General features: G+C 56.5%; 1 protein-coding gene and 1 long non-coding RNA gene across 10 annotated transcripts in view; one reads left to right on the top strand and one right to left on the bottom strand.

Annotated features, from left to right (window-relative positions):
- The window catches only part of LOC115938756 (uncharacterized), a 42,995-nt gene that overhangs the window by 7,014 nt on the left and 12,793 nt on the right, over nt 1-23,188 (top strand). Inside the window, exons 2-4 of one of the 4 annotated variants that reach the window (XR_014143475.1) lie at nt 12,210-12,317; nt 14,036-14,174; nt 14,469-14,675. This is a non-coding gene — a long non-coding RNA (uncharacterized LOC115938756). Of the gene's footprint in view, nt 1-12,209; nt 12,318-14,035; nt 14,175-14,468; nt 19,665-23,188 lie in introns of those variants that run through there. The other 3 variants (XR_014143470.1, XR_014143474.1, XR_014143468.1) reach the window with 3 other exon arrangements.
- The window catches only part of ADGRL1 (adhesion G protein-coupled receptor L1), a 41,348-nt gene that overhangs the window by 6,972 nt on the left and 11,188 nt on the right, over nt 1-23,188 (bottom strand). The window contains exons 3-22 of one of the 6 annotated variants that reach the window (XM_081813993.1): nt 21,438-21,522; nt 19,481-20,281; nt 18,296-18,610; nt 17,491-17,594; nt 17,004-17,189; nt 16,672-16,710; nt 16,313-16,496; nt 15,869-15,991; nt 15,132-15,346; nt 14,667-14,837; nt 14,006-14,215; nt 13,687-13,907; nt 13,420-13,486; nt 12,902-12,993; nt 12,197-12,365; nt 10,866-11,003; nt 10,620-10,716; nt 10,399-10,527; nt 10,205-10,222; nt 5,918-9,764 (exon numbers count right to left, since the gene is read on the bottom strand). In XM_081813993.1, coding sequence (XP_081670119.1) covers nt 9,022-9,764; nt 10,205-10,222; nt 10,399-10,527; nt 10,620-10,716; nt 10,866-11,003; nt 12,197-12,365; nt 12,902-12,993; nt 13,420-13,486; nt 13,687-13,907; nt 14,006-14,215; nt 14,667-14,837; nt 15,132-15,346; nt 15,869-15,991; nt 16,313-16,496; nt 16,672-16,710; nt 17,004-17,189; nt 17,491-17,594; nt 18,296-18,610; nt 19,481-20,281; nt 21,438-21,522 — 4,107 coding nt within the window. In that variant the 3' untranslated portion in view covers nt 5,918-9,021. Of the gene's footprint in view, nt 1-5,917; nt 9,765-10,204; nt 10,223-10,398; nt 10,528-10,619; nt 10,717-10,865; nt 11,004-12,196; nt 12,366-12,901; nt 12,994-13,419; nt 13,487-13,686; nt 13,908-14,005; nt 14,216-14,666; nt 14,838-15,131; nt 15,347-15,868; nt 15,992-16,312; nt 16,497-16,671; nt 16,711-17,003; nt 17,190-17,490; nt 17,595-18,295; nt 18,611-19,480; nt 20,282-21,437; nt 21,523-23,188 lie in introns of those variants that run through there. The other 5 variants (XM_081813968.1, XM_081813963.1, XM_081813980.1 and 2 more) reach the window with 5 other exon arrangements.

The raw sequence follows: 23,188 nt of genomic DNA on the forward strand, positions 1-23,188 counted from the left end.
TCCCAAGTGACTCTGTGCAGAGCACGAGCCCAAGCCCGTCACAGGACTCAATCCCGTGACCCTGAGACCACAACCTGAGCCGAAATCAAGAGTCAGACACCAACTGAGCCACACAGGCACCCCTCACTACTTTGTTTTTAAAAATATATAGTTATTCCCACAAAATAGATTATTTATGTTAACATCTAATGGATTTATTAGCTAATTTAAATATTTAAAAATTGTCAGTTTTAATTTCTAATTTAGTAAATATACACAGATCTACTCCTTATCCCTTTATTTTTTTAAAAGGATTTTATTTATTTGACAGCAAGAGAGCACAAGCAGGGGGAGCAGTAGAAGGAGAGGGAGAAGCAGGCTCCCCGCCAATCAGAGAGCCCCATGTGGAGCTCAATCCCAGGACCCTGGGATCATGACCTGAGCCAAAGGCAGATGTTTAACCATCTGAGCCACCCAGGCGCCCCATCCCTATCCCTTTAAAGAACAGCTTTTTTGGGTCCTCAGTAATTTTTTTTTTTAAGATTTTATTTATTTATTTGAGAGAGAGAGAGTGGAGCAGGGGTAGGGAAAGAGGGAGAGGAAGCAGACTCCCCGCTGAACGGGGAGCCTGATGTGGGGCTCGATCCTAGGACTGTGGGATCGTGATCTGAGCCAAAGGCAGACACTTAACAGACTGAGTCACCCAGGTGCCCCTCATTAATTTTTTTTAAAGAGTTAATTTTTTTCCTTTTTATTTTTTTAAGAGCAGTTTCAAGTTCACAGGAAAATTGAGAGTGAAGTAGAGATTTTCCATATGCCCCCTGCCCCACCTTCCCTCATGCGTAGCCTGTCCGACCATTAACATCCCTCACCAGAGTGGTACATTTGTTATAGTTGATGAACCTACACTGACACATCATTATCACCCAAAGTCTGTAGTTTACATTAGGGTTCACTCTTAGTGTCGTACATTCTGTGGATTTGGACAAATGTATGACACATGGCCATGATTATAGTCTCAGTGTTTTTCCTGTCCCCCAAATCTTCTGTGGTCCACCTAGTCACCCCAAATGCCTCTCATTAATTTTTAAGAGAGTAAAAGGGATCCCAAGACCAAAACCCTTGAGAGCCTCTGGATGAATCCATTCTTTCCCTAGTGATTTGTAACCTCTGTCTAGAGCAAGTTTCCATCCAGTCACAGGTCTCTTCCATGAGCCTGTTTATCTCTTCTTGTGCCCACACCACAGCACATTGTCTTAAATATTACCACATTAGAACCAGTCTTTATAAGGCTAGTTCTAACACCTTGTTCTTTATTCTTTCAGAGGTATCAGTTATTCTTGGTTTTTGTTATTCCACAGAAAGTAGGATACACGAATACTTCTTCCTATTACAAAAGTAATATATGGAGGGGGGAGCCTGGGTGGCTCAGTCAGTTAAGCATCTGACTCTTGATTTCAGCTCAGGTCATGATCTCAGGGTTGTGAAATCAAGCCCTGCATTAGGCTCCATGCTCAGCACGAAGTCTGTTTAAGATTCTCTCTTTCCCTCTGCCCCCCTCCCATTCTCTCTCTCTCTTAAAAAATAAATAAGTAAAAATAAAGTAATATGTTTAAAGAAATAATTTTTTAAATAGAGAATTGCAAGAAAGTAAAAATTACCCCCTGTTAATATTCTGATGTATAGCTTTAAATTCGGATATTATATGTGTGTATATATACACATATGTAATGTTAACCTCAAAAATTAAGCTATCAGTTTTACCAGCAAAAATGGATTTATTTGGGAATAAGAGAATTGCATTTTGGGACTTGTAAGCTGCCACAAAACCATAACCATAGGCAACTCTAGATAACAAAGGAGAGGTATGCTCTTTTATAAAGAAAAGGAAATTGGGACGGCTGTTACAAACCAAAAGTCCTCTGGAGTGAACTGGGAGTTCAAAGCGTAGTGGCTTTTCTTTCTTTCTTTTTTTTTTTTTTCCTTTTGGAGTGGCTTTTTATTGGCTGAGTCATCTGTGTCTCGAGGGCTGCGCTATTGCGGGGTGGGGGGGGGGAGGGGGAAGAAAATCTTCCTCCTCCTGGGGTAGTAAAGTAGTGTCCACTTGCGAGGTACATCTCTTCTGTTGGGTCTGCAAAGGACTTGTAGTGGTGGGGCGTGAGAGCTCCCCCTTCTGGCCTCTTGACTCCATTTTAGTGAGGTTTCCCTTTATTACTTTTCGCAATATACACACACGCATGCGTTCATATGCACACATATGCACACAGTTTTATGTCCCTATACACACACTTTTTGCATATATATATGTCATTTAAAAAAGGTGGGGTCATTCTTTACCTTGTATTTTATGTCTGACTTTTTACACAGTCCTATTACGAATATATTTACATGTCAGTTAATGTTCTGCATCATTGTTTTTAATGGCTACATGCATTCTGTTTGTGTGCATGATTTATGTAATGATTTTCTATGCTGAAGTTTTATTCATTGTGTTTCACTCTCAGAAGCCTGACCACAGTGAACCTTCTTGCTGCTAAGTCTTCATGTGCACGTGTGATTCCTTAGGAATTATTCCCAGGAGAGGACTGGTTGGGTTACAGTGAGGGCTTCAGTTGTGAGAGGGTGGGATCACTTAGATGGAGGTGGAGGCCTGTGGGAGACAGTGGGACAGGATAGCTAGAAAAGAGTAGCAGTTGCAAGGGCTTTGGTAAGAGAGTCCTGATGAAGTGAACATGTTATAAATGGGGGAGGGAAAAGCCAGCAGGGGCCTGTCATCACTGCTGGTTTCCATGACTGATGTTTGAAGGGGTAAGAGAAGAGTAGAATAAGCCAGTGGATGTTGTGGGGATGGAGGACTAGCCTCAGCCTGGCTCCTCCAGGCGTTTCCAGGAGTTTGTGGGGGAGAGGAGGTTTTCTCAAGGACAGAGTCCCCCAGTGCCTTTAGTCTTTTGGGAGTCTAAAGAGAATCTTCTGTTGCTCTGCATTAAGGCCTTCCCACTCTGGACAGCCTTAATACTAGCTACATGGGGACTGTTGGGGTGTGGCATGGTTAGTGGGCACATCTCTTCTGGTGTGGGGAGCCAGATAGCCTCCTTTAGTGTGTGCCACGTGGGATGGGTGAGCAGTGATGAGGAGTGGGCAGTTGCAGCTGAGTACGGACATCCCTAGAAGCAGCCCCTGGGATCAGAAGACCAAGATGGAGGCCTGGGCCAGGTTAGAGACTGTGTGGACATTCTCTAACCTTCCTGGACTTCTGCCTCTGCAGCTGTAAAATGGGGCTAACATCTGCCTCATCGTGTCATTGAAAGGATTAAGTTGGGGCATGGAAAGCCTCTACAGGATGCAGACCCTTCCAACTGCCTAGTAACCTTGTTGAGAAAGGAAGTTGAGAAGTCGCTCTAACTTCAGTTTCCTCATTTGAAAAATAGGGATAATAATACGTACCCTGTGATAATTAAATGAGATGAAACACAGGAAAGAACTTTGAAGGGGTAAATCTCCACATAAGTGTTACTGTGTGTGGGCACGTGCAAATGGTTGGGCCTCAGGTATGTACCAGTGCCACTAGCAAGCACCTGAGTTCCTAGGCAGCCGGCACAGCAGATTTAGATTGTGCTAGCAGAGAAGGATGTGTGCAGTGCTGGGGAGAGTAAAGGACACAGAGGTGAAAGAGCTGGTCGTGTTGTAGAATCTCATGCTGGGACTTGATTTCAAAATCCGAGCACGAAGTTAAAACCATACATAGTTAAATTTAATTATCCTTCAAAGTCCCCAGACTGGCTCACAGAGTGTCTCTCCTTTAGTCCAGAGAATCGGCTCCTCTTCCAGCATAGGAACAGGTTGCCTTTTCTTCGGTTGGGTACCAGCTTAGGTTTCAGGACCATGCTAAATTAAACCTTAGCATTGCACAGTGAGGGGCACATGGGAGCTGAGAGCCGTGGAGGAAGTGGTAGATTCATAGTTCCCATTATTCGTAACTCTTATGTCAGGCTCACTCGGGTCTTATACTCATTTCAGCTTTCCATCCTTTAACAAATATTTATTGATCACTTACTGTGTGTCTGATGCTGTGCTAGACACTGGGGAACGGTAGTGAAAAAAACCAGACCATTCTACATTACATTCTAGTCGGGGAGGTGGACAATAAACCAAAAATGTCTTGGTTTGCTAGATAGGAGTGCTATGGGAGAGAAACAAAGCAAGATGTGTGGGTTAGGGGGTTCTGGAGTGGCCAATTGCAATTTAAATGGAGTGGCCTGGGAAACTGATTTTCATAAGCCCTGTAGGAGAATAAATGAGTGCTATGGAATGGCCAGTGCAAAGGCTCTGAGGCAGGTGCTGCCTGCGTGTTTGTGTACAGTGAAGAACCCCATTGTGGCTAGTGGGGGGAGGGAGGAGAGCCATGGGGATGAGATCTGATGTTGTAGAGTGTTATAGGTCATTGCAGGCTGTTGGGCTGACCTTGGCCTTTTGTCTGGGCAAGAGAGGAGTATATTGGAGAATTTTGAGCAGAGGAGGGATGAGATGCTTACCAAGATCATTCCGGTTTCAGTGTTGAGAAAAGCCTGAAGGACAGACAAGGGAACTAGTTAGGGGACTCTTGCAGTGGTCTTGGTGAGACCTTGGCTTGAACCAAGGTGGTAAGAACTAGTTTGCTGTGGATATTTTGAAGTTAGAACTACCATTGCATTTACTGTCAGATTGGGTCAGGGTTGAACAAGGACATAAGTACAAGGGAACCTCTGAGGGTTTTATTCTTAAGTCTCTGGATAGACTTGCTATTAATTGAGGTGGGGGAGCTTATCGGAGGAGCTGGGGGACAGGTTTGGACAGGTTAAGTTTGAAGTCCTACCAGACACGCAGGGAAATGTGGAATGGGTAGTTAGATGTGTATGAATTTGGAGCTCGAGGGTAAAAGTTCGGGCTGGAGCTCTGTTTGGGAGTCATCAGTTTATAGTTATTTAAAACCGTGCTACAAGGCTAAGATCTCCCAGGGAATGAGTATAGGTAGCTGGGCTCGCCAATGTTAAGAAGTAGGGAGATGAGAAGGAACCAGCTGCAGAGACTTCTGGGAAGGAGTGGCTGGAGAGGTGGGAAGATAATTAGGGGAATATGGCATCCTGGATGCAGATGTTGAAGGCAGAGAGGCGTGGAGAGAGATGCTCACACTGTTTGAGTAGTCATTCCTTTCTCTCTGAGCACTGGCAGCTGTATTTGAGAATGTGAAGTACACAGGATGCAATTCCACCTTGTCATGTTTGAAAATGCAACATAGGGGCGCCTGGGTGGCTTAGTCGGTTAATCAGGTAACCTTCTGCCTTCGGCTCAGGTCATGATCTCTGGGGGCCTGGGATTGAGCCTCGAGCCCCGCATCAGGCTCCCTGCTCAGTGGGGAGTCTGCTTCTCCCTCTCCCCTCTCTGCCACCCCCCCCCCCCGGTGTGTACGCACTCTCTCTTTCAAATAAATAAAATCTTAAAAAAAAAAGAAAAGAAAATGCACCATTCCAGCCGCGTGTGGGAGTCTAGGAATGGCTGTTGGAAGGAGACAGGCACAGCATACGGTTCCTGTGCTCTGCTCTAAATACAGCTTGGAGGGCTTCTCTGAGACTCGACATGGCAGTGGCCTGGCCCAGGGAGACTTGGGCATGCATCTAGGCACTGTAAGCTAGTTTCCCCATCTGTAAAATGGAGATTTGATAACCTCCACCCTAGAACATTTATGAGGATTCAAAGAGAAACTGCACCTGAAGTGTTCAGCCAGGCCCAGGAACTTACAAAGTTCTCTGTAAATGTTAATGATGCTGTGACTCACCAGGCCTCTGCTGTGGGTTCGAAATGGTGCAGTGCAGGTTCCTCACTGTGTCAGCCTAATGGGGATACTTCGAGCAGATCCACTCACCCCTTTCTTACCCCCCAGTGAGTCACACCACTCTTGTCATTCCAAGAAATCTTAATTTCTTTATTGTTTGATTTTTTTTTGACTCAACAATTTTTTTTAAACTTTTTGTTTTTTTCTGAAACGTTCTTGTTATGAGCCTTTTGTTTTGTTCTCGTTAAATGCACTCGACCCAAAATTGGTTTGGCATATCGAAAAGGAGACCAAGGAGAGATTGGGGTGGGGGGAGGGATGGGAGAGAGGGGAGGAGGCCCGAATGGACACAGAGAAATCGAGGGTGAAAGAAGAGGAACATAGAGACAGCGAGAAAGACAGGGAAAGAGGTGGAGACAGAGAAAGGAAGGCAAGGGAAACAAAAAAAAAACACCCCCCCCCAAAAAAAAACAACCCAGAGAAAAATATTAGATTTAAAAGCAAATGAATTCAGGAGCCCAAGGAAGGGAGTAGGAGAGGAAACCAAGACCCTTCCTTCTCTATACCGTCCCAGCTGGGGTGGGGTGTCAAGGCACCAGGTCTGGTTGGGGTAAGGGGACACCTGGGCTCTTGGGGGTAGCTTTGCACTAGGCTGAAGTGGTGTCCAACCCCACCAGGGGGCCCTGCCATGCAGATCTGAGGCCTGGGAATTCACCTCGGTGATTTTGGCTGGAATGGGAACCTAGGGACCCACCCCACCCTCTCTCCCCTTGATTGTCAGTGTCTGGAGAGGAGGGTTGGTCAGGGGCGAGGAAGTGGATTCCTCGTATACCTCCAGTCCCCCAGGGAACTCTCCTGCCAAGCCTACTCTCCTAGCCCTCTTGCTGGTGTCAGAGGCAGCCTCTGGCTCTAGCTGGGCTGATGCCAGGCCAACTCCATCATCCCTCCTTTTACCAGCTCTTCACAGACCTCTGGCTGCCCCTGCCTACAGTGGAGTTCCTGGCCTAGTGATGCCAAGGAAGGCCACAGAGCTGTCTGGGCAAGACTGTCCCTATCCTTATTTCTCTTCCCCATCCAGACTTACACACGGTCTTCAGCTGAGTTAAGCCTTTCTACCCAAAAATCTAGTGATGGAACCCAACCCTGCCTTCTCCCCACACCTGTCTCCCTACATGGGACAAACCACCATCTTTGGTCTGACCCCTTCTCCCCTAACTGATGGGGACAAGCCAGCCCCAGCTCCCCAGAGAAGGGAGGGGCTTTCTAGCAGCAAAAAGGGTTCCTCCAGCCACCTACCTGTCCCTTTCCCCCAGTTCCTCCCTAGAGCCTCCCCCCTTAACCCAAAGAAGTTTATGGCAGCAGCAGGCTGAGACCCGAGGATGTTTGAAAACTCATGGCACTTGTGAGAAAAGAGAGAGGGGCAAAAGAGACAAGAAGGGGTCAGAGTAGAGGTGGAGGGCCACCCCTGGGAGAATGGCAATGACAGGGCTGGGCTACTGTGGCAATGGGACTACCCTACTCAAAGAGTTGGGGGGGGGCGGGGTGGGAAGGCCAGGGTGAATGGCTGGAGAAGAGGGTACTGGAAGAGGTACTCAGGAGACATCCCCAGCCCAGAGCTTCCGGAGCCTAAGGTTTGGGGTAGAGCGCTTGGTATAAGAGTGTCCTGACTGCAGGCCCTGATACCTGGCTTTGCCTCCCCTGCAGGAGGGCGTAGGGTAGGGAAGATGATCTCTCACCTTTGCAGCCCCCCTCCCCCCAAGAGAGAAGACAACTTCATCACTCCCAGCCTCCCTTTCACTCCCACCACCTGCTGCCTTCACTTTTCTTCCCCCATCACCCGCTCTAGGTGGGAAGTCAGTCCCTTCCTCCTCAGCCCAGAGTCCCAGAAGCAATATACAAGAAGCAGGAACTCAAAGGGACAGCGCAGCCATCTTGGCAAAAGCATCTTTGGGTGTGAGGGTGCCTCCCCTGGGCCAGTGGGGAGGGGAGGGGGAGACAGGCCCCGGTCCTGGGGCAGGCAGTGAGGTACACGCCCCAGGAGGGCTGACTGATGCCAGGGAACAGGCGGAGCAGGGAAAGAGGCAACAGAAACGGTGCCGGGAAGGAAACAGGTTCTTTGTTTCGCTGTTGCTTCTAGATTTTGTTTTCTGTCTCTGGATTGTAAAAAGCTGCTCTGGCGGCCCGCCCACCCCGGCTGGGGATGCACACATACACGGAGAAGTCCTGGCTGCCAGGGCCCGGCGGCGCCACTCTGCTCCGGAGAAAGCCCCGGGCTGGCTGGGCCACAGGCTCCCGGTGGCTTCAAGTGATGAGATTTTCTTTTTTCTTTTTTTTGTCTTTTTTTTCTTTTCCATTTTGTTGAAATATTTACAGCAATGGGGGAGGAGGAGGAGAGAGGAAGGGGTAAGATGGCCCCCTAGGGAAAGATCCGAGCCCAGGACCCACTCCCCAGGGAGATCCAGACCCAAAATCTGCTCCCCAGATAGCCGAGCCCACAGGACTGGGAACTGCCCAAATATGGCCACCCCTGTGGGCTGGGGGCCCTGAGGGGAGTTGTGCTTCATCAGGAGTCACCCCAAGGGAGGGGGTCACTGGGTGCACTTGAGGAGGCTGATGGGCAGGCTTGCTGGGGAGGCAAGGACAAAGAACAGAGGGAAGGAGCTTCAGAGAAAGTTCCACCTTTAAACCAGCAGCCACAATCGCCCATTCCGCTTGCCCGGGGGGCTTTCTCTCAGGCCAGAGGCCCCAGTCTCCAGGAGTAGGGAACTGTAGTGCAAGAGGAACCTGTCTGTCTGCTCCCACTGCTCCTTCCTGGTGCAGCATTTCTGGCTGCAGAGAGGAGCAGCTGACAGGTTCCTTCCAGCAGGGCCCAGGAAACCAAAGCCCTCATTTCACTCCAGGGGGCAAGAAGGTAGGGAAGGGGGGAAGTAAAGAGTGGGTTGCACCCATCCAGTTTCTCCTTCCTTACTACCTTGGGGACCTCTTGGCTCCTCCTTACTGCACTTCCCCCAAATCGAGCTGGTGCGCATGGCTGGTAGGAAACCCTGTCTGTGAACCCTGCACCACAGGCCCCCACGGCAGAGCTCCTGAGGGGCCTAGAGGCCCACGGCTGAAGGGCACCTGGAGAGAGTGGCCCACCAGCCACTGCCTCCATGAGTCTCCCTCTCCCACCGGAGCCCCACCCAGGGTTCCCTCCCTGGCCTGGGCCACCAGCCCCTGGTCCATGAGGTCCCTCAGAGACTGGTGACCAGCTGCATCTGCCCATCCCCATCGGGCCCTGGCCCCTCGAGGCCGGGGGCTGCCAGGTAGCCCTCATGGCTGGGCCGCCGCACCTGGTAGTAGCCCTGCAGGGGGTTCCGGGCCACCAGGGCCGGTGGGCGCGAGGTGTAGTAGATTTCAGGGGGGCCGGGGGGTGCAGGCGGGGGTGGGGGCAGGGCCTCACTGGGCCCCTCGGGGCTGCTGTCCGGGTAGGAGGGCGAGTCCCGCAGGTTGGCCCCGCTGGCGTAGAGCGAGTCCCGGCCTGGAGGGGAGGATAGGGGCCGGCTGGTGGCCCCATCCTCCGCAGTGCAGCTCTCCGACTCATCCAGATCGCTCTGGTACAGCACCGACTGGGCCCGGGGCAGCAGCAGCGGCTCCTCCAGGGCCTTGTAGAGAAGTTCGATCTCTGCCCGGTCAGCACCCCCGGGCCCGCCTGCTTCTTCCTCGCCACCACCCCCTGGCACAGGTGGCACAGGGGGTTCAGGTGGTGGGGGGCCCTTGGCCCCGCTGCTGCTGCCCCGCAGGTTGTTGTGTACCAGCTCTGAGATGATCATCTTCTCGAAGGCAGCAGCATCGGCCAGGTTCCGGCCTCGGGGTGGCTCAGAGGCCCCGTCCCCTGGAGGGAAATCCCCGCTTCGCAAGGAGTAACTGTTGTTGAAGTTGCCGTTGAGGGGCAGTGTGTCCATGCCGCAGGCTTCCCGGCCTCCCAGAGGGTGCTCTGCCGGCAAAAGGGGGCCAGCTCAGGAGGAGTGTGGGCAGTGACCGGGGTGTGGGCACGTGGGAGAGGGGGTGCCTGCTTCCCCGGGGGCTGGGATCTCCTATTCCCATTCTTCCTCACTTGTAGTGGGGACACCAGCCCAGCAGCACGTTGGGGGAATGGGGGTGGGGACCAGCTCCCTCTAGGTCTCCTCCCAGCTGGAGGCTCAGAATCTCAGCAATGTGAAGAGGCCTAGTGACCAGCTGTATTTCCTGTGCTCTGACCATCATCACCTTCATTGCCTACTTGAGGGCCAAACATAACCCCCTCCAGCTGTATGTGTGTGAGGTCTGGCGGGGGGGGGGGGCACCCGAATTCTCCTCTGAGTGAGGTTATCCCAGGAGGCCACTATCGCATTCCCCTCCCGGCCTCAGAAACGTTACCAGGCAAGTCACACTTACTGGGTTCCCGGTAGCTCCCTGTAGGTGCCAGCCAGGAGGGAAAAGAGAGAAGGTGAGCATGTGCTTGGAAAGTCAAGCCCAAGCTCCAATTCAGGAAGCACCAGGATGCCCCAAGCAGAGACCCTCGGGATGCAGACCCCACCACACTCCCTGACCAGGGCTGTCACCCTCTTCCTGTACCAGAGTACTCTCACCTGGGGAGTTGAAGACAGGGGGTGAGGAGGGATTGAAGCCCACCGACTCGGCGATGAGGGTGTTGTAGGGGCTGGTGCCCCCACGGGGCTGCAGCACGGGGTTGGTCAGCAGGTGGTTCCCCATGGTACCTATCCAGGACATCAGAGGTCACAAGGTGGCCCAGAGCCACTGGTCCAGGAATCTTGAGGGATAGAGCCAAGGGCAAGGGACGCGGTCTCACCTCGGTTCAGGGTGGGGGTGCTGTTGATGTCGCCTGCCATGAAGGAGGACTCCGTCTGTTTCCTCACGGTGTCATTCCACATCCTCCGGATTCGGCTCTGGGGACACAGCCCAGATGTGAGCCCCCCACCCCCAGGCTACCCACCCTCCAGGATCTTTCTGAGGCCGCTCGCCTGCTGAGCACCACTAGGGACCCGGGCTAAGTGCTGCCCTGCCTCCTCAGCCCCAGGGAGCCCTGCCCAGATACCTGCGTTACCTGCGTCCCTGTGTAGTAGCGGGTGTTGCTCCGCATGGCTGAGGTCTTGAGTGAGCCGTGAGCGCCCCCGGGTGGGGAGCGGATGCAGCAGTAGGAGTGACGCAGGCACTTGCTGTACTCCTTGTGCACCTGGGGGAGGAGGAGGACATGCAGCTGGCAGTGGGTGCCCCTGTAAGCCTCAGAAACCTTGTCTCCTGTCCCCGACAGCCAGCCAGCCAGCCAGGCGCTCCCCCTGCTCAGGCCATCCTCCTTTCTCTACATCCACTGAGTTTCTCATTCACTCTCTCAACAGATCTTTAATGAGCATCTGCTATGTTCCAGGCATAGTTCAGGCCCCAGGGACAACGGTACAGAACAAATCACTCACACAGCCCTACCTCCAAGAGCTAAATTTTGGTAGAGACATATGTAGATGCAAACAACAGCACACCGTGTAGGATGTCTGATGCTGCTGGGTGCTGTGCAGACCAATATGGCCAGAAAGGGGGTCAGGCAGTGCCGGTGGGTTGGGGGATGTGGTGGGGGTTTGTGAGTTCTAATAGTCCAGGGAAAGTCTCCCTGAGGAAACATCCCAGCAAAGATCTGAAGGAAATAGGGCCACAGGCCTTGCGGATATCTGGGGAGGAACAGGAACAAGCCCTGAGGAGGATCTTGTCTAGGTGGTGGTGGTGTTTTTTTTTTTTTTTTTAAGATTTTATCAGAGAGAGCGAGCGCATGCGCACAAGCAGGGAGAGCGGCAGGCAGAGGGAGAGGGAGAAGCAGACCCCCCGCTGAGCAAGGAGCTGATGCAGGACTCGATCCCAGGACCCTGGGATCATGACCCGAGCTGAAGGCAAACGTTTAACAGACTGAGCCACGCAGGCACCCCTGTCTAGGTGTTTGAGGGAAAGCAGAGGAGAGGATGGCTGGAGGGGAGGAAGGGGAGGCCTGGGCAGGAATGTGTGAGCCTGGGGGCTCCTTTAAGGATGTTGGACAGGAAACTTTATAACCACAAAACTTACAGTTTATCTTGTAAATATTGAAGTAGAAAACTTCTGTCTGGGTGGTACTCAGTCCGCTCCCTCCCACACACCTGATTCCTGCCCCCACATCATAGGTGGGTGGGGGGTTGGTCCTCTGTTACCACAACCCTGCCCTGTGCTCTCCCAACTCCCCAAATCCGTCCTCCTCTCTTGCTCCCCCAGGTTGCCCTATCTTACTCTGTTCCAGAACCCTCTTCACCCCTGTCTAAATCCTCACTGACCCCAAGCCCGTGCTCCCCTCACAGCAGACACAGGTCCCACTACAGAAGGCAGACACTTGGACCCCTTCCCTGACCTCACCTTCTTTTGTAAGGCGCAGTGAAAGACAAAGATGAAGACCCCCTGGAAGGCGTTGAAAGTGGTGAAGAGATAGGCCATGACCACTGACTCCTTATTGATGAAGAGCAGGCCGAACGCCCAGGTGAGGCCCAGTAGGAAGAGCAGCGCGATGGCCCCCAGGGCCCAGGATCTGGGGAGGAGGAGGGGATAGGGATGTCAAAGTCCTTGCCAATGGAGAAACCTCCCCCCGCTGCTGTGTGTCCCTCTTCAAGTGGGTCTGGATGCTATCTGCAAAGACCCACCTGGGGTGAGTAGGCCTTTTGGGGTGGGGGGGAATTGCCTACACAGTGGTACTTTCACCCAGCCTGGGTTTGGGCTTTTACAAAGGTCAGTCATTTGCCTTCAGCCTTAGGCCATATTTCCAGACCCTTAAACTATCTTATGCTGCCAGTTTCTCTTTAAGTTGCCCTGAATTGGACTTACCTTTTCAAGTTGGCCTCACCCTAAGAAGTTATGTCCCCAAAAGCACAGATTGGATGTGTTAATACCATGTTTTCCAGTACTTGTTAAGTAGATACACAACAAGCACAATAAAATACTACGTTTGTTCTTAAAATCACATCTTGTGGTACTGGAGGTGAGCACCCCACGTTTTAGGAAGCCCTGGGAGAGACCAGGCCTGGTACGGAGCTATGAGGGGCAGGGTGGTGGGGAAGGGGAGCTCACTTAATGTTGTCCAGGCGACTGGAGTCGGGCTTGAGCACAGATGAGCTCCGGATCATCTTGTGCAGGGTCACCATGAGGAACACCAGGTTCACCTGGGGGTGGGACAAGGGGAGGGGCTAGGCTGGGAGGGATCCCTTGGGGTCCCCCCACCTCCCAGTGCAAACCCCTGCCCAAGTCTCAGCCTCAACACCCCCTTCTTCAGGGCCTCCTCTGCTGATGTACCTGCCCTCAGGTGCCTGCTGACTGGTAACAGCGGTCTGTTAATGTGGCTCCTGCTGGTGGGAGGGCAGAGCCCACAGCCTGACACAAGGCAGGGGCTCAAATCACAGTTCCTGGATGGACGGGCCTTGGTGCTGGAGCTTTACAGACCTGCTCTGTTCTTGTCCTCTTAGTGGGCTGCTCAGTTTTGATGGTTTTCAAACCAGCCCTCTCAAGGCTTGGGGAGAGTGGGGGCGGGGCTCAGGGGTCAAGGCTAGCTTGCGTGAAGGAGGGAGACGTAGTACCGCCTTCCCACTTACCACGATAACAAAAGAGACCGGTCCAATGAAGCTCCAGATGAAGTAATTGTCCACTCGGAGCCAGCAGCTATAAAGGAAGCGGGGCTGGGGTAGACAAAGGCAGGGAAAGCCCCTCCCTCCCATCCTAGCCCCTGGGGACTCTGCAGACTATGGCCTTAGACCTCACGAGCAGGAAGGCCACTGTCCTGAGGGTCCTGGCCCAAGGGATTCTGCTGAGCAGGGAGCCAGGCAGGAGACACCCCGGGGGATGAGGGGGGGGACACTCACGCCTTCTCGGTGCCATAGCTGCGGTAGTCAATGGCCGCCGCGATGCCGACTACCAGGGCCGGGAAGCAGTAGCCGCCCAGGTAGTAGTACTTGGTGCGGGAGTACTCGCTCTCAAACACTTCCACCAGCAGCAGGTAGAGGTGCACGCCCTCCAGGCACAGCCAGGAGAAGGCGGCCAGGAAGAAGTAGTGCAGCAAGCCCGCGAAGATGGGGCAAGCGATCTGGGGGCAGCAGGGAGGGGCACCACAGGTGAGGAGGGGCTACCCAGGCCAGCGCTGCCTCTCCTCCCACCTGCCTCTGCCCCTAAACCCTGGCCCACCTCATACTGAGTCTTGTCTATCCCGACCAGGAAGAGCAGCTCGGCCAGAAAGAGGTTGATGCACAGGTTCTTGTGGATGGTGTTGCGGTCGGTCTGCAGCCCCCGCAGGAAGCAGAAGGTAGAGATGCAGATGGCCAGGCAGACGAGGGAGATCACGATGCCCACCCAGGTGATGACCGACAGCAGCAGCTCATTGATGCGGCCCTGGTACTGGGGGATAGGAGCAGGGGACGCACTCTGCACCTCTGGCCTTGTACATGGCCAGGCTCACCCTGGGCTCAGCCAGGTGCTAGTGGCGGGCAAGGCCACAGGCCACGAGCACCACCGGGGCTGCCCCTCTGGCCTTCTGCCCCCTGGCCAACTTGATGGCCCCCGCCCTTCCGTAGGTGGCATGTTCACTTCCTCATGCTCTGGGAGGCTTGTGGAGAGATGACAAAGGTGACACCAACTTGCTTCTCCACAGTGCCTTGGGAGAAGGTGGGACCATGACCAGAAAGAACCAGACATGTGGCCTCCTGCCCCGGGCAAGACTGGTGCCACCCCCCCATGCCCACGAAGCTGGTCTTCCCTGGCACTGCCCATGCAGCGCTCTCTAGGATGCCATGCAAAGCCAGGCCAGCAAGAGGGCCTGCCCAGAGGAGCGGAGCGCCGGCCAGCTTACGATCTCTCGGTGAGCCATCAGCACGGCAAAGTTGGTGAGGTGGCTGCAGGCACACGTGGTATGGGTCTTGTTGGACTCCACCAGGCGGCAGCCCTGGGTTGACCAGTAGCCCAGCATGGAACGCTCCGAGTAGTTCCAGAAGGAGCAGTTAGCATTGAAGTGGTTCTTGGCCTGTTGTGTGGTGGTGGCCGGGCAGTCAGATCCAGGCAGTCCCGTTCCAGCCCCCACACCCAGCTATGGGGATGGTGACAGGCATGAGAAAAGTGCCTGGGGCTCCGGGTGACAGTCTGGGATCTCTGGGGGCAAATGGCCCAAGCTGGTGAGGTGGGGGTTGGGGGACTGGTGCCCCAGGGAGGGGTCGTAACTTGCTCTTGGGGTGGGTGAACGCACAGTGGGGAGAATATACAGCTTGGGGACACGGAAGCTGGCGGGACCCCCGGGGGGGGTGGGGACGCCTCAGCTCACCTCCAGGTGGGCCACGGTGAAGATGACAGGATCCATGAGAAAAACGCGACTGGACTCCTTGTTGATGGACGCCGCGATGACCTGTGAGTTCACCACCAGGGAGGCGCCGCCGGGCCCACCTGTACCTGCTTCACCCGCCAGCTTCACTGTGGCGTTCTCGGTGGACAAGAAGAGGCCCAGGTTGTTGTAGAGGATGAAGACAACTTTGACCACCCCTGGGGAGGACAGGCACCACGGGGTGTGCCGTCAGTCCTGAGCCGGCACCCCTTCAGCCATCCTGGTCACTGGGACCTCTGAAGCCAGGCTGTGGCCCAGGTGAGGGGGATTCGGGAGCCCTTCCACGTACCATTGCTCTGTTGTAGGCAGTTCCAAATGGCAAGGCAGTATGCCAGGACACATAAGGACTGCGTCCCCAGCCCCCACCTCACTTGCTGTGTGACCTCGAGCAAATCCCCAACCTCTCTGAGCCTTACTCTCAAATGGGACAGACCTCCCTGAACTATGAGAACTGCCACTGCAAAGGAGTGAGCCCTGCAAACTACAAAGTGTCCTATGCTCTGGGGCTTTGGGGGGACCCCACAAATCCCCTGAAACGTTAGGCTTGCTTGAATGGAGAACAACTCTGTGTGTGGTTACGAGTCCCACCCTTTTCTCGGATTCTTCAACCCAATGCAATGTAAGAACTGATGTTCTTCACACGTGAAGCGGGGATGCCAGCCCAGAGCTTGGGCACTGACCGTTGCGACTGTTCTGCTTGATGGTATTGGCGGACAGCTGGATGGAGTTCTCGCTTGGGTATTCCTGGGGGAACACCAGCTCCTGCACTTGGCCCTCCGTGTTTAGGACTGTCACCTCCAGGACTGTGGGGACAGGGGATGGCAGGGCAGATGCGGTTGGGGTCTGTCCCCAGTCCAGGGGTCCAGCTATGGCAAGAGGCCCAAGGCTAGGGCATCCCCAGCTGGCAGGCCCCACGGTTCAAGATTTGTACCTGATCGTGATCTCAGGGTTGTGAGATTGAGCCCTGCATTGGGCTCCACGCTCAGCATGGAGTCTGCTTGAGATTCTCTCCCTTTCCCCCCGACTCATGCGCATGCTCGCTCGCTCGCTCACTCTCAAATAAATCTTAGAAAAAAAAAAAGATTCGCACCTGAACTTGCCTTGGGCACAACTGCGGCACTCACCCACATTCTGTTTGGCAGCCAGGAAGCGGGCAGGCTCCCTGACATTGTCGGCCAGCAGGAAGGCGCCCTCCTCCAGCACATCCAAGAGCATGGTGGCTGTGTGCACCTGCTCCGTGGCATTCATGTCCTTCCAGGACTCCAGAGCCTCTGGCCGCAGCAGGTTGTCCACTGTCTCCACCACGGCCTAGGCAGGTGAGGGGGTGGCACCGTGAATCCCCCCCCACCCTCCAGTTCCCTGGGCCGGACTCTGACTGCATACCCTCCTCTCAGCCTCCATCCCCAGTGTTGCGTGGGGTGTGTCCACGTGATGAGGGCTGCCTCACCCCCTCCTTGGCCGGCAGGAACCCTCCGGGCCTCACCTTGATGTAGTCTTTGCAAGTTCTCTCCCGCTTGTGCATCTGAGAAAGGAGATGGAGGTGCTGTCAGCTTTCCTAATGCCAACACGTCTGGGCCCTGGAGAGCTGGCGCTTCCGCAGCTGCCACCAACCCAGGGCTGGGTGTGAGCAAGACCCGATCCTAAGGGACCCTCAACCCTAAGGCCCATCCAAGGGCAGCTCAGGAGGAAGATCCAGTATGCCTAGGATCAGTCCTCTCCTCTCTGACCACCTAGCTTGGAGGTACCAGGCTGGACTCTTCTTGAGCCCTCAGGGTACCCCCCACCCCCGCCGCTGGCCCCAGTGCCGTGCCCCACCTTGTTGTAGTTCTTGCCCGCTGACTCGCGCTCAATGGGCCGCAAGGCCTGTAACTGGGCATCCAGAATGTCCAGCAGCTGCTCCATCAGCTTCACGGAGGAGGACACGTCACCCGCATAGATGGAGCCTCGGGTGTGACGGGCCAGCTCGCTGGCAATGTTGGCTGCATTCTCCCCACTCTTGATCTGTGTGAGGTGGGAGCAGGGGCCCCGGACTCTCAGAGACCATCTTGCTTCCCACATATTCCCTTTTCTCCGGCCCAGCCTGCTTGGCCCCTCTCCCCCCTCCCTCTCTGACCCCTTCCTCCTCCCCATCCGTCTCTTCCTTCTGTAGGCCAGGGAGGGGACCCACACAGTCCTGGCTCCCAGACCTGCCCGTTGGTCTACCCAGTTGCTCTCCTGCCCCCAGTGCGCCCTGTGCCCGGCCACCCAGGGCTCAGTGTGTGAGCAAATGTGCCGATCTGGGAGGGACAGCTGCTGCTGGTACCTTCTGGGCCACCTGGTTGACCCAGGGGGAGGTGCAGTTGCTGAGGTCAGGGCCCCGGGGGTTCCAGAGCCCCAGGGCTGGTAGACACTGGAAGGAGGCAATTCCTGCAGGGACAGACAGACAGGAACAGAGAAGGGAGCCACAGGGAAGGAGAGAAAGGGGGGCCACGGCAGGGAAAGGAGATGACAGAGAGGGGGAGAGGTAGGTGGAGAGAAAGGTGAAGGAAACACGGAAGACCAGACATGAAGAGGGCCAGACAGTCAAGAGAGGTGTCACTCGGAGGTGACATAAGCTACCCCTTACTTCTAAGCTCCCCCTCTTGGCTCCTATTCCTTCCATCTTTGCCTACCAGAAATGGAACTTTCTAGCAAAGTCCATCTTGTAAGCCCCTTCTCCCTTACGCCCCTTCAGACCCTGCCCTTGGATCGCATCACTTGGGAGCATGTGCTCCCGGCCCCACCCCATCTGGCACTTCAGCGGCTCTCCGGACTGCCACTGGCAGTCTCATCCCGAAGCCGGGGGGCCCAAGTCACCTCCTGTGGGCTCCCTTCATGGTCTCCCTGGCACTGCAAGAGGGGACAGGGCAGGGGGACTCACTGAGAGCTCTGCTGCGCTCTGGGAACACAGCTGCAGGTGTCAGGCGCGACCCCTGCCCTCAGAAAGCCTGCACTCTGGCCGGGGGGGCGAACAGGTGCATCTGGGCTAAGCTGAGAGGTGGGATGTTCCCTGGCCCTTCCCGGGCCAGACCAGGTTCGGCCCCTCCCCAAGCCAGCGCCCGTGAGGTGACTGCAGCCTCTGTACTCACCGCGGGTCCCCTTAGGGCAGGGCCTCTCAACCAGCATGCCCTGCTGGGTGGCTGGCCATTGGACCCGCCGCACCTCTCGAGGTTCACAGAAGAGCTCTGGGGACACGTGCAGATTGGGGGCTGGGGGCCGCCGGGTGCTGGGAGCCAGGGCTGTGGCTGGAGGCAGGTCAGGTCCCAGCTGGTTGATGGCGCCCACTGGGTGTGTGGTGAGGGGCACTCGGCGGAGCGGGGTGGTGGCTGCGGGCGAGGCCGTGCTGGTGAGGGGTGTGGGTCGGGCTGTGGTGGTCGTGCTGAAAGGTGGGGAGGTGGCTGGGCCTGGAAGGGAAGAGGGTATACAAGACAGGGTCACCCCATGCCCGGGGCCCCGCCATGGTGTGCCCAGGCATGGGGTCCCTTGCATTCTAGCATCTTCCCCAAAGTGGGAGGATATCCTGGTCCCCCTGGGTCTGGAAGATCTCCCCTGGCCTCTCTCTGCCCCCAAGACCATGTAAAGCATCAGAAGGCAGTAGAAATTCACTTGAGTGTAGCCTGAGGTCTGAGAGTAACCAAAGAGAACGGGCCAGGGAGGGGATGTCTGAACACAGCCACCTCCCATCCTCATTCTACTCTCACTCTGGTCCCTGTAGCCTGGCCGAGTCCCTTCCCTGTGCGGGCCTTAGTTCCCCGTTATGCAAATGAGGCTGGGCTGCATCAGGCACCCTAGCGCCCTGGGGCTGCTCAGAGCCGGCTGAGGGCCGCTGAGAGGGCGAACAGAGACTGCAGAGGGACCCTCACCCTCAGTGCTGGCAGCTGGGCTTTGTTCTGTTTCACGGGCACAGGGCTTCCACCCAGGGTTGCGGCTGATGAGGGTTCCGGGGCTAAAAGTGCACAGGCCCCTGGGAGAGGCGGTGCAACTTCGTGGTCCAGAGTTACTCCTCAAAGGAGTAAACTAACCGCCCCCCAGTGCCTCAGTTTCTTCATCTGTAAAACGGTAATAGCCCTCCCTACCTCGTAAAGTGACAACCGAACGGGTTAACTGGGAACCGCTTAGACCAGCCTCTGGCCCAAGCTGCGCGACTCTGCGACTCTGACCTCCAGGGATCCCCGGGGACCACCTCCAGATCCCAGCTCTCAGCGCACAGCGGGCTCCCCCCCACCCCCGACCCCTGGGGCTGAGGAGGCGGAGCGAGGGAGAGCCATCCCTACCGGCACTGGGGTCGGGCGGCCCGAACTCCAGGCTGTAGCGCACCACGAAATAGTTGTTCCAGACGTAGAGCTGGTTGTCACGAGGGTTGTAGTCCACGGAGGAGACGAACTGGTAGGGGTTGGGGAAGGCCAGGCTGACCGGCTCCTCGCGGTTGGCGTTGGTGTTGAAGGCGTAGTCCACGCGGTTGCCGGCCGCCTCGCTGTCGTCGTCCACGTACACGGAGCGCAGCACGTACAGGACTCCGCACACCATGAAGGCGTTGGACGCCGAGCGCTTGTCGTAGCCCGTCTCCCACGTGCCCTCGAAGCGCAGCGTGTAGGGGTTGAGCTGGCTCACCACCAGGCGCCCGTTGTTGCCCTCGGTGGCGTAGATGACCCACAGCCCGTTCTCGTCCACAGCCAGGTCGATGTCCGTCTTGCCCCCCCAGCGGTAGGGCGACGTGTCGTGGTAGTTGGCCGTGTTGATGACCGTCTCCCCGCTCTTGATGCGTGTGCGCAGATCGTACTTGACGATGTTGCGCGTGCGCTCCTTGTTGTAGAAGACCGCGCCGTCGTAGACCACGAAGCCCGTGCCGTCCACGCGGTTGGGCAGGCGGTAGGTGGTGGTGTGGCGCGCGGCCACGTAGTCCTCCCACGAGGCGTACTCAGTCAGCGTGTCCGTGCGGTAGGGGATCCAGGGCATGACGTAGATGCGGTCGCCCGCCTGCAGCGGGTCCTTGCACCACGCGCCAGACTGGTGTTCCGACTCGTGCGTGGAGGTGGGCTCCAACACCTTCTGCAGGGTCCCTGGGCACACGAAGACTGGGCCGGGCGGGGGGGCAGGGCGGGGAGGACACGGGGAGAGGAGGAGCAGAGGCGAGGGAGGGGGAGAGAAGAGGCAAGTTGGTCACACGGCCTGGGGTAGCCAGGCTGTCCCCTCCTGCTGCTGCAGTCACGGTTGCTTGGTAGGGCTGGTGATGGGAAGGGGGTTTCCGGGCTGGGACCCCTGCCCTGCCCAGCTGCCCCTCTCCCTGGAGATGTGAACCCTGGAGGCCATTAAGAGCAGGGTTAGTGGGGGGAGGGGGGAGAGGTGGTGCCCCTCTTTCCTTCCCTGGCTGCTAGAGACCCCACAGGCTGGGGACAAAGGGTTTGGCAAGAGCCCTCCCAGACTTCCTCATGTGCCTTAAGTGGGGGCGGAAAGATCTCACTGGTGGCTTTGAGATTCCAGGGACTCAGTGCCCTGCTCCTTCGCCATTGTCAAAGCCCCCTGTGGAAGAGCTAGGGTCCAGGGTCCCATCCTTCACCAACCACACCAGGACACAGGTTTTTGTTTGTTTTCTTCCCATCCACCCCCCGCAACCTGCAAAAATTGCAAGGTAGAGTGATGTTTCCGTACCCACTGTGGGTATCAGGAGTGCCCCCCAAGTCCAGGGTAGAGGAGGCACCCAAAGTTCCTGATGCAGCCTGTGCCCGCCCCCCCCACACACCCAGTACCCACGCAATCAGTAGGTGAGGAAGGGTTTTTGGAAAAGTCCAGCCCCTCCCTCAGGGTGCCCAGCCCTGCCCCCAGCCGGCAAGGTCTCTCATGGGGTCTGTTCAGCAGCAGACACTGACACTGGTGCACAGGGGTGGGGGAGGTTGGGGGACATGGGAAAGGAGGGGGCTCCCCGGGGGAGCTGGGGAGGGGGGAGGAGAGCTGCGTGGAGGGAAGAGAGACAAGGTGGGGGGCCTCGGCGAGGTCCTGGCTCCAAGGGAGGCACGCTGGAGACCACCTGGGAAGAAAGGGTTAGTGCTGGCGAGGAGAGAGGGGTGAGCAGAGAATTCACTCCAAGGCCCAAGCCCGACTGAGGGTCCCTCGGGGGGGCAGTCCCAGGTCCAGCTCAGAGGGGGCAAGGGAGGGAACCAGGAGCTAGGATAAAGACCCAGCCCGCCCCAGCCAGGCCCCCCCCACCCTCCCCTACCCCGGACCCCGATTTACCTGCGACCATCCCCGGCTCGGGAGGAGGGACCAAGGCAGCGCTGATGTCAGAAAGGTGGGGGGCCCCGCCCCACCCCCCCATTCCCTGAAAAGGAGGAAAACCTCAACTGCATCTCGTTGGCCGCCGCTGGCCTGCCCACCCTTGCCCCATCACATCCCAGGGCCACCTGCTCCTAGCCTCCCCTTACTGATCCAGTAGGGGTCTGGACTTGGGAATGGTGATGTCCAGATACCCCTCCATCCAGGATGGCTGGGCCTCCCTCTCACCTCCCTGCTGAACCCACAGACAGGCCAGGGGGGAGGGTTTGCAGTGAATTCTCTGCTCCTGCTTGGCCTGTCACCAAAGCAGCTGGCCACCAGGGGAACAGGGAGGGCTGGGACCTGGTGTGGGCTTGGGGGGGCCGCCCCAGTGGCAAGAGGGTCATGGACAGGCACCACTCCTCATTCCCCCACTTCCAGCCTCACTCTGACAGGCTTAGGTGGGGGGATACCTAGCTCTCCCTTCACAGCATCAGGGGACAGCTAGGCCCGAGGGGCCCCAGGTGCAAAGGGGCCGGGAGCACACCTTGTTTTAGGAAGGGGAGGGGAGCCTGGGACCCAGAAGTGAGCAGGAACCGGAGGGATCCTGGCTTGCGTCCTGGGGCTCCACCATCTCCTTGTCCCCAGTGCCCTGAGGAGTTGGCCTGCACCCTGTGTCCAGCACACCTGGCCTCCACCTTTTTCCTCTGTGCCCAGGTCTCCCCTCTCCCCAAGCCAGGACCCCTGCCAGCTCTGTGGCCCCTGAGCAGACACGTCTGTGTGTGTGAGGGGGCGGTGGGAGGTCTCAGAGCCTGACCTGGTCAGAAGGGTGTGCAGGAGGAAAACATGGTTAGAGGTTACCCTGGGGAAGGGGGAGAAGATGAGGAAGGGTCTGCCTGGGGCCTTTGACAGTAAGGACCCCTCCCCAGCACCAAGCTCCCGACACCTCCTCTTCCCTCCCCCCTTCCCCCCTCCTTGAAGAGAAAAGATCCAGGGCTGCGGTATCCAAACCACCACCGGCCTGTAAGAAGAGTGCCTGGTACTGGGTGCGAGAGAGACTCAGGGAGAGAGAGAGTGGCGGGGCAGCGAGGGTCGGGGCCTGGGCTGGCTGTCCAGGCCTCTCTGAGATGGGGGAGGGCAGGGGGAGGGGAGCAGCTTGGAGGGACCCCGCCCCACCTTCCTCGAGGGAGATACTCCACAGACCACCGTAATTTCAAGGCAAGAGCGATCCTGCAAGGAAGGCTCACCCCGCGCCCTGTCCCTGAGGCCAGCCTCGGAGCTGTCAATTTCCCCCAAATTTCAGGGGAGGTCTGGACCATCCCCAATATCCCACCCTGGAAGTTCCTCCACTGCAGCCCCTCCCCTCTCCAAATGCCAGGGAGAGCTCCACCCACCATGGAGTTTTCCCGGTCCCCTGCTGAGGGTTAACCCTGCAAGAAATTACGGTGCTCATGGAAGTCCCCAGACCGGGCCTATACCTCCCCAACCCCCTTCTCCCTGGTCCTCTAGCCAAAACAGCCCAGAAGAAACCCTGACTGCAGCTTCGCAAGTGTTTCAGAACCAGAGAAAACGTTCCCCCACCCAGCGCTCCCCCCACCGTGAGGCCCACTCCCGCCCCGTCGCCCCCAGTTTGGCAGACTGCCCTCCCAGGGCTGGGGGCAGCTTTACATCCCTCCCCTGGGCTGCCCCCCCCCCCCCCGCCCCGGCCGGTCAAGGATGGGGGTTGGGGGTGG

The sequence above is a fragment of the Leptonychotes weddellii genome, chromosome 1 (assembly GCF_054177405.1).
Source record: "Leptonychotes weddellii isolate Sample4059 chromosome 1, ASM5417740v2, whole genome shotgun sequence".
Taxonomy (NCBI): Eukaryota; Metazoa; Chordata; class Mammalia; order Carnivora; family Phocidae; genus Leptonychotes; species Leptonychotes weddellii.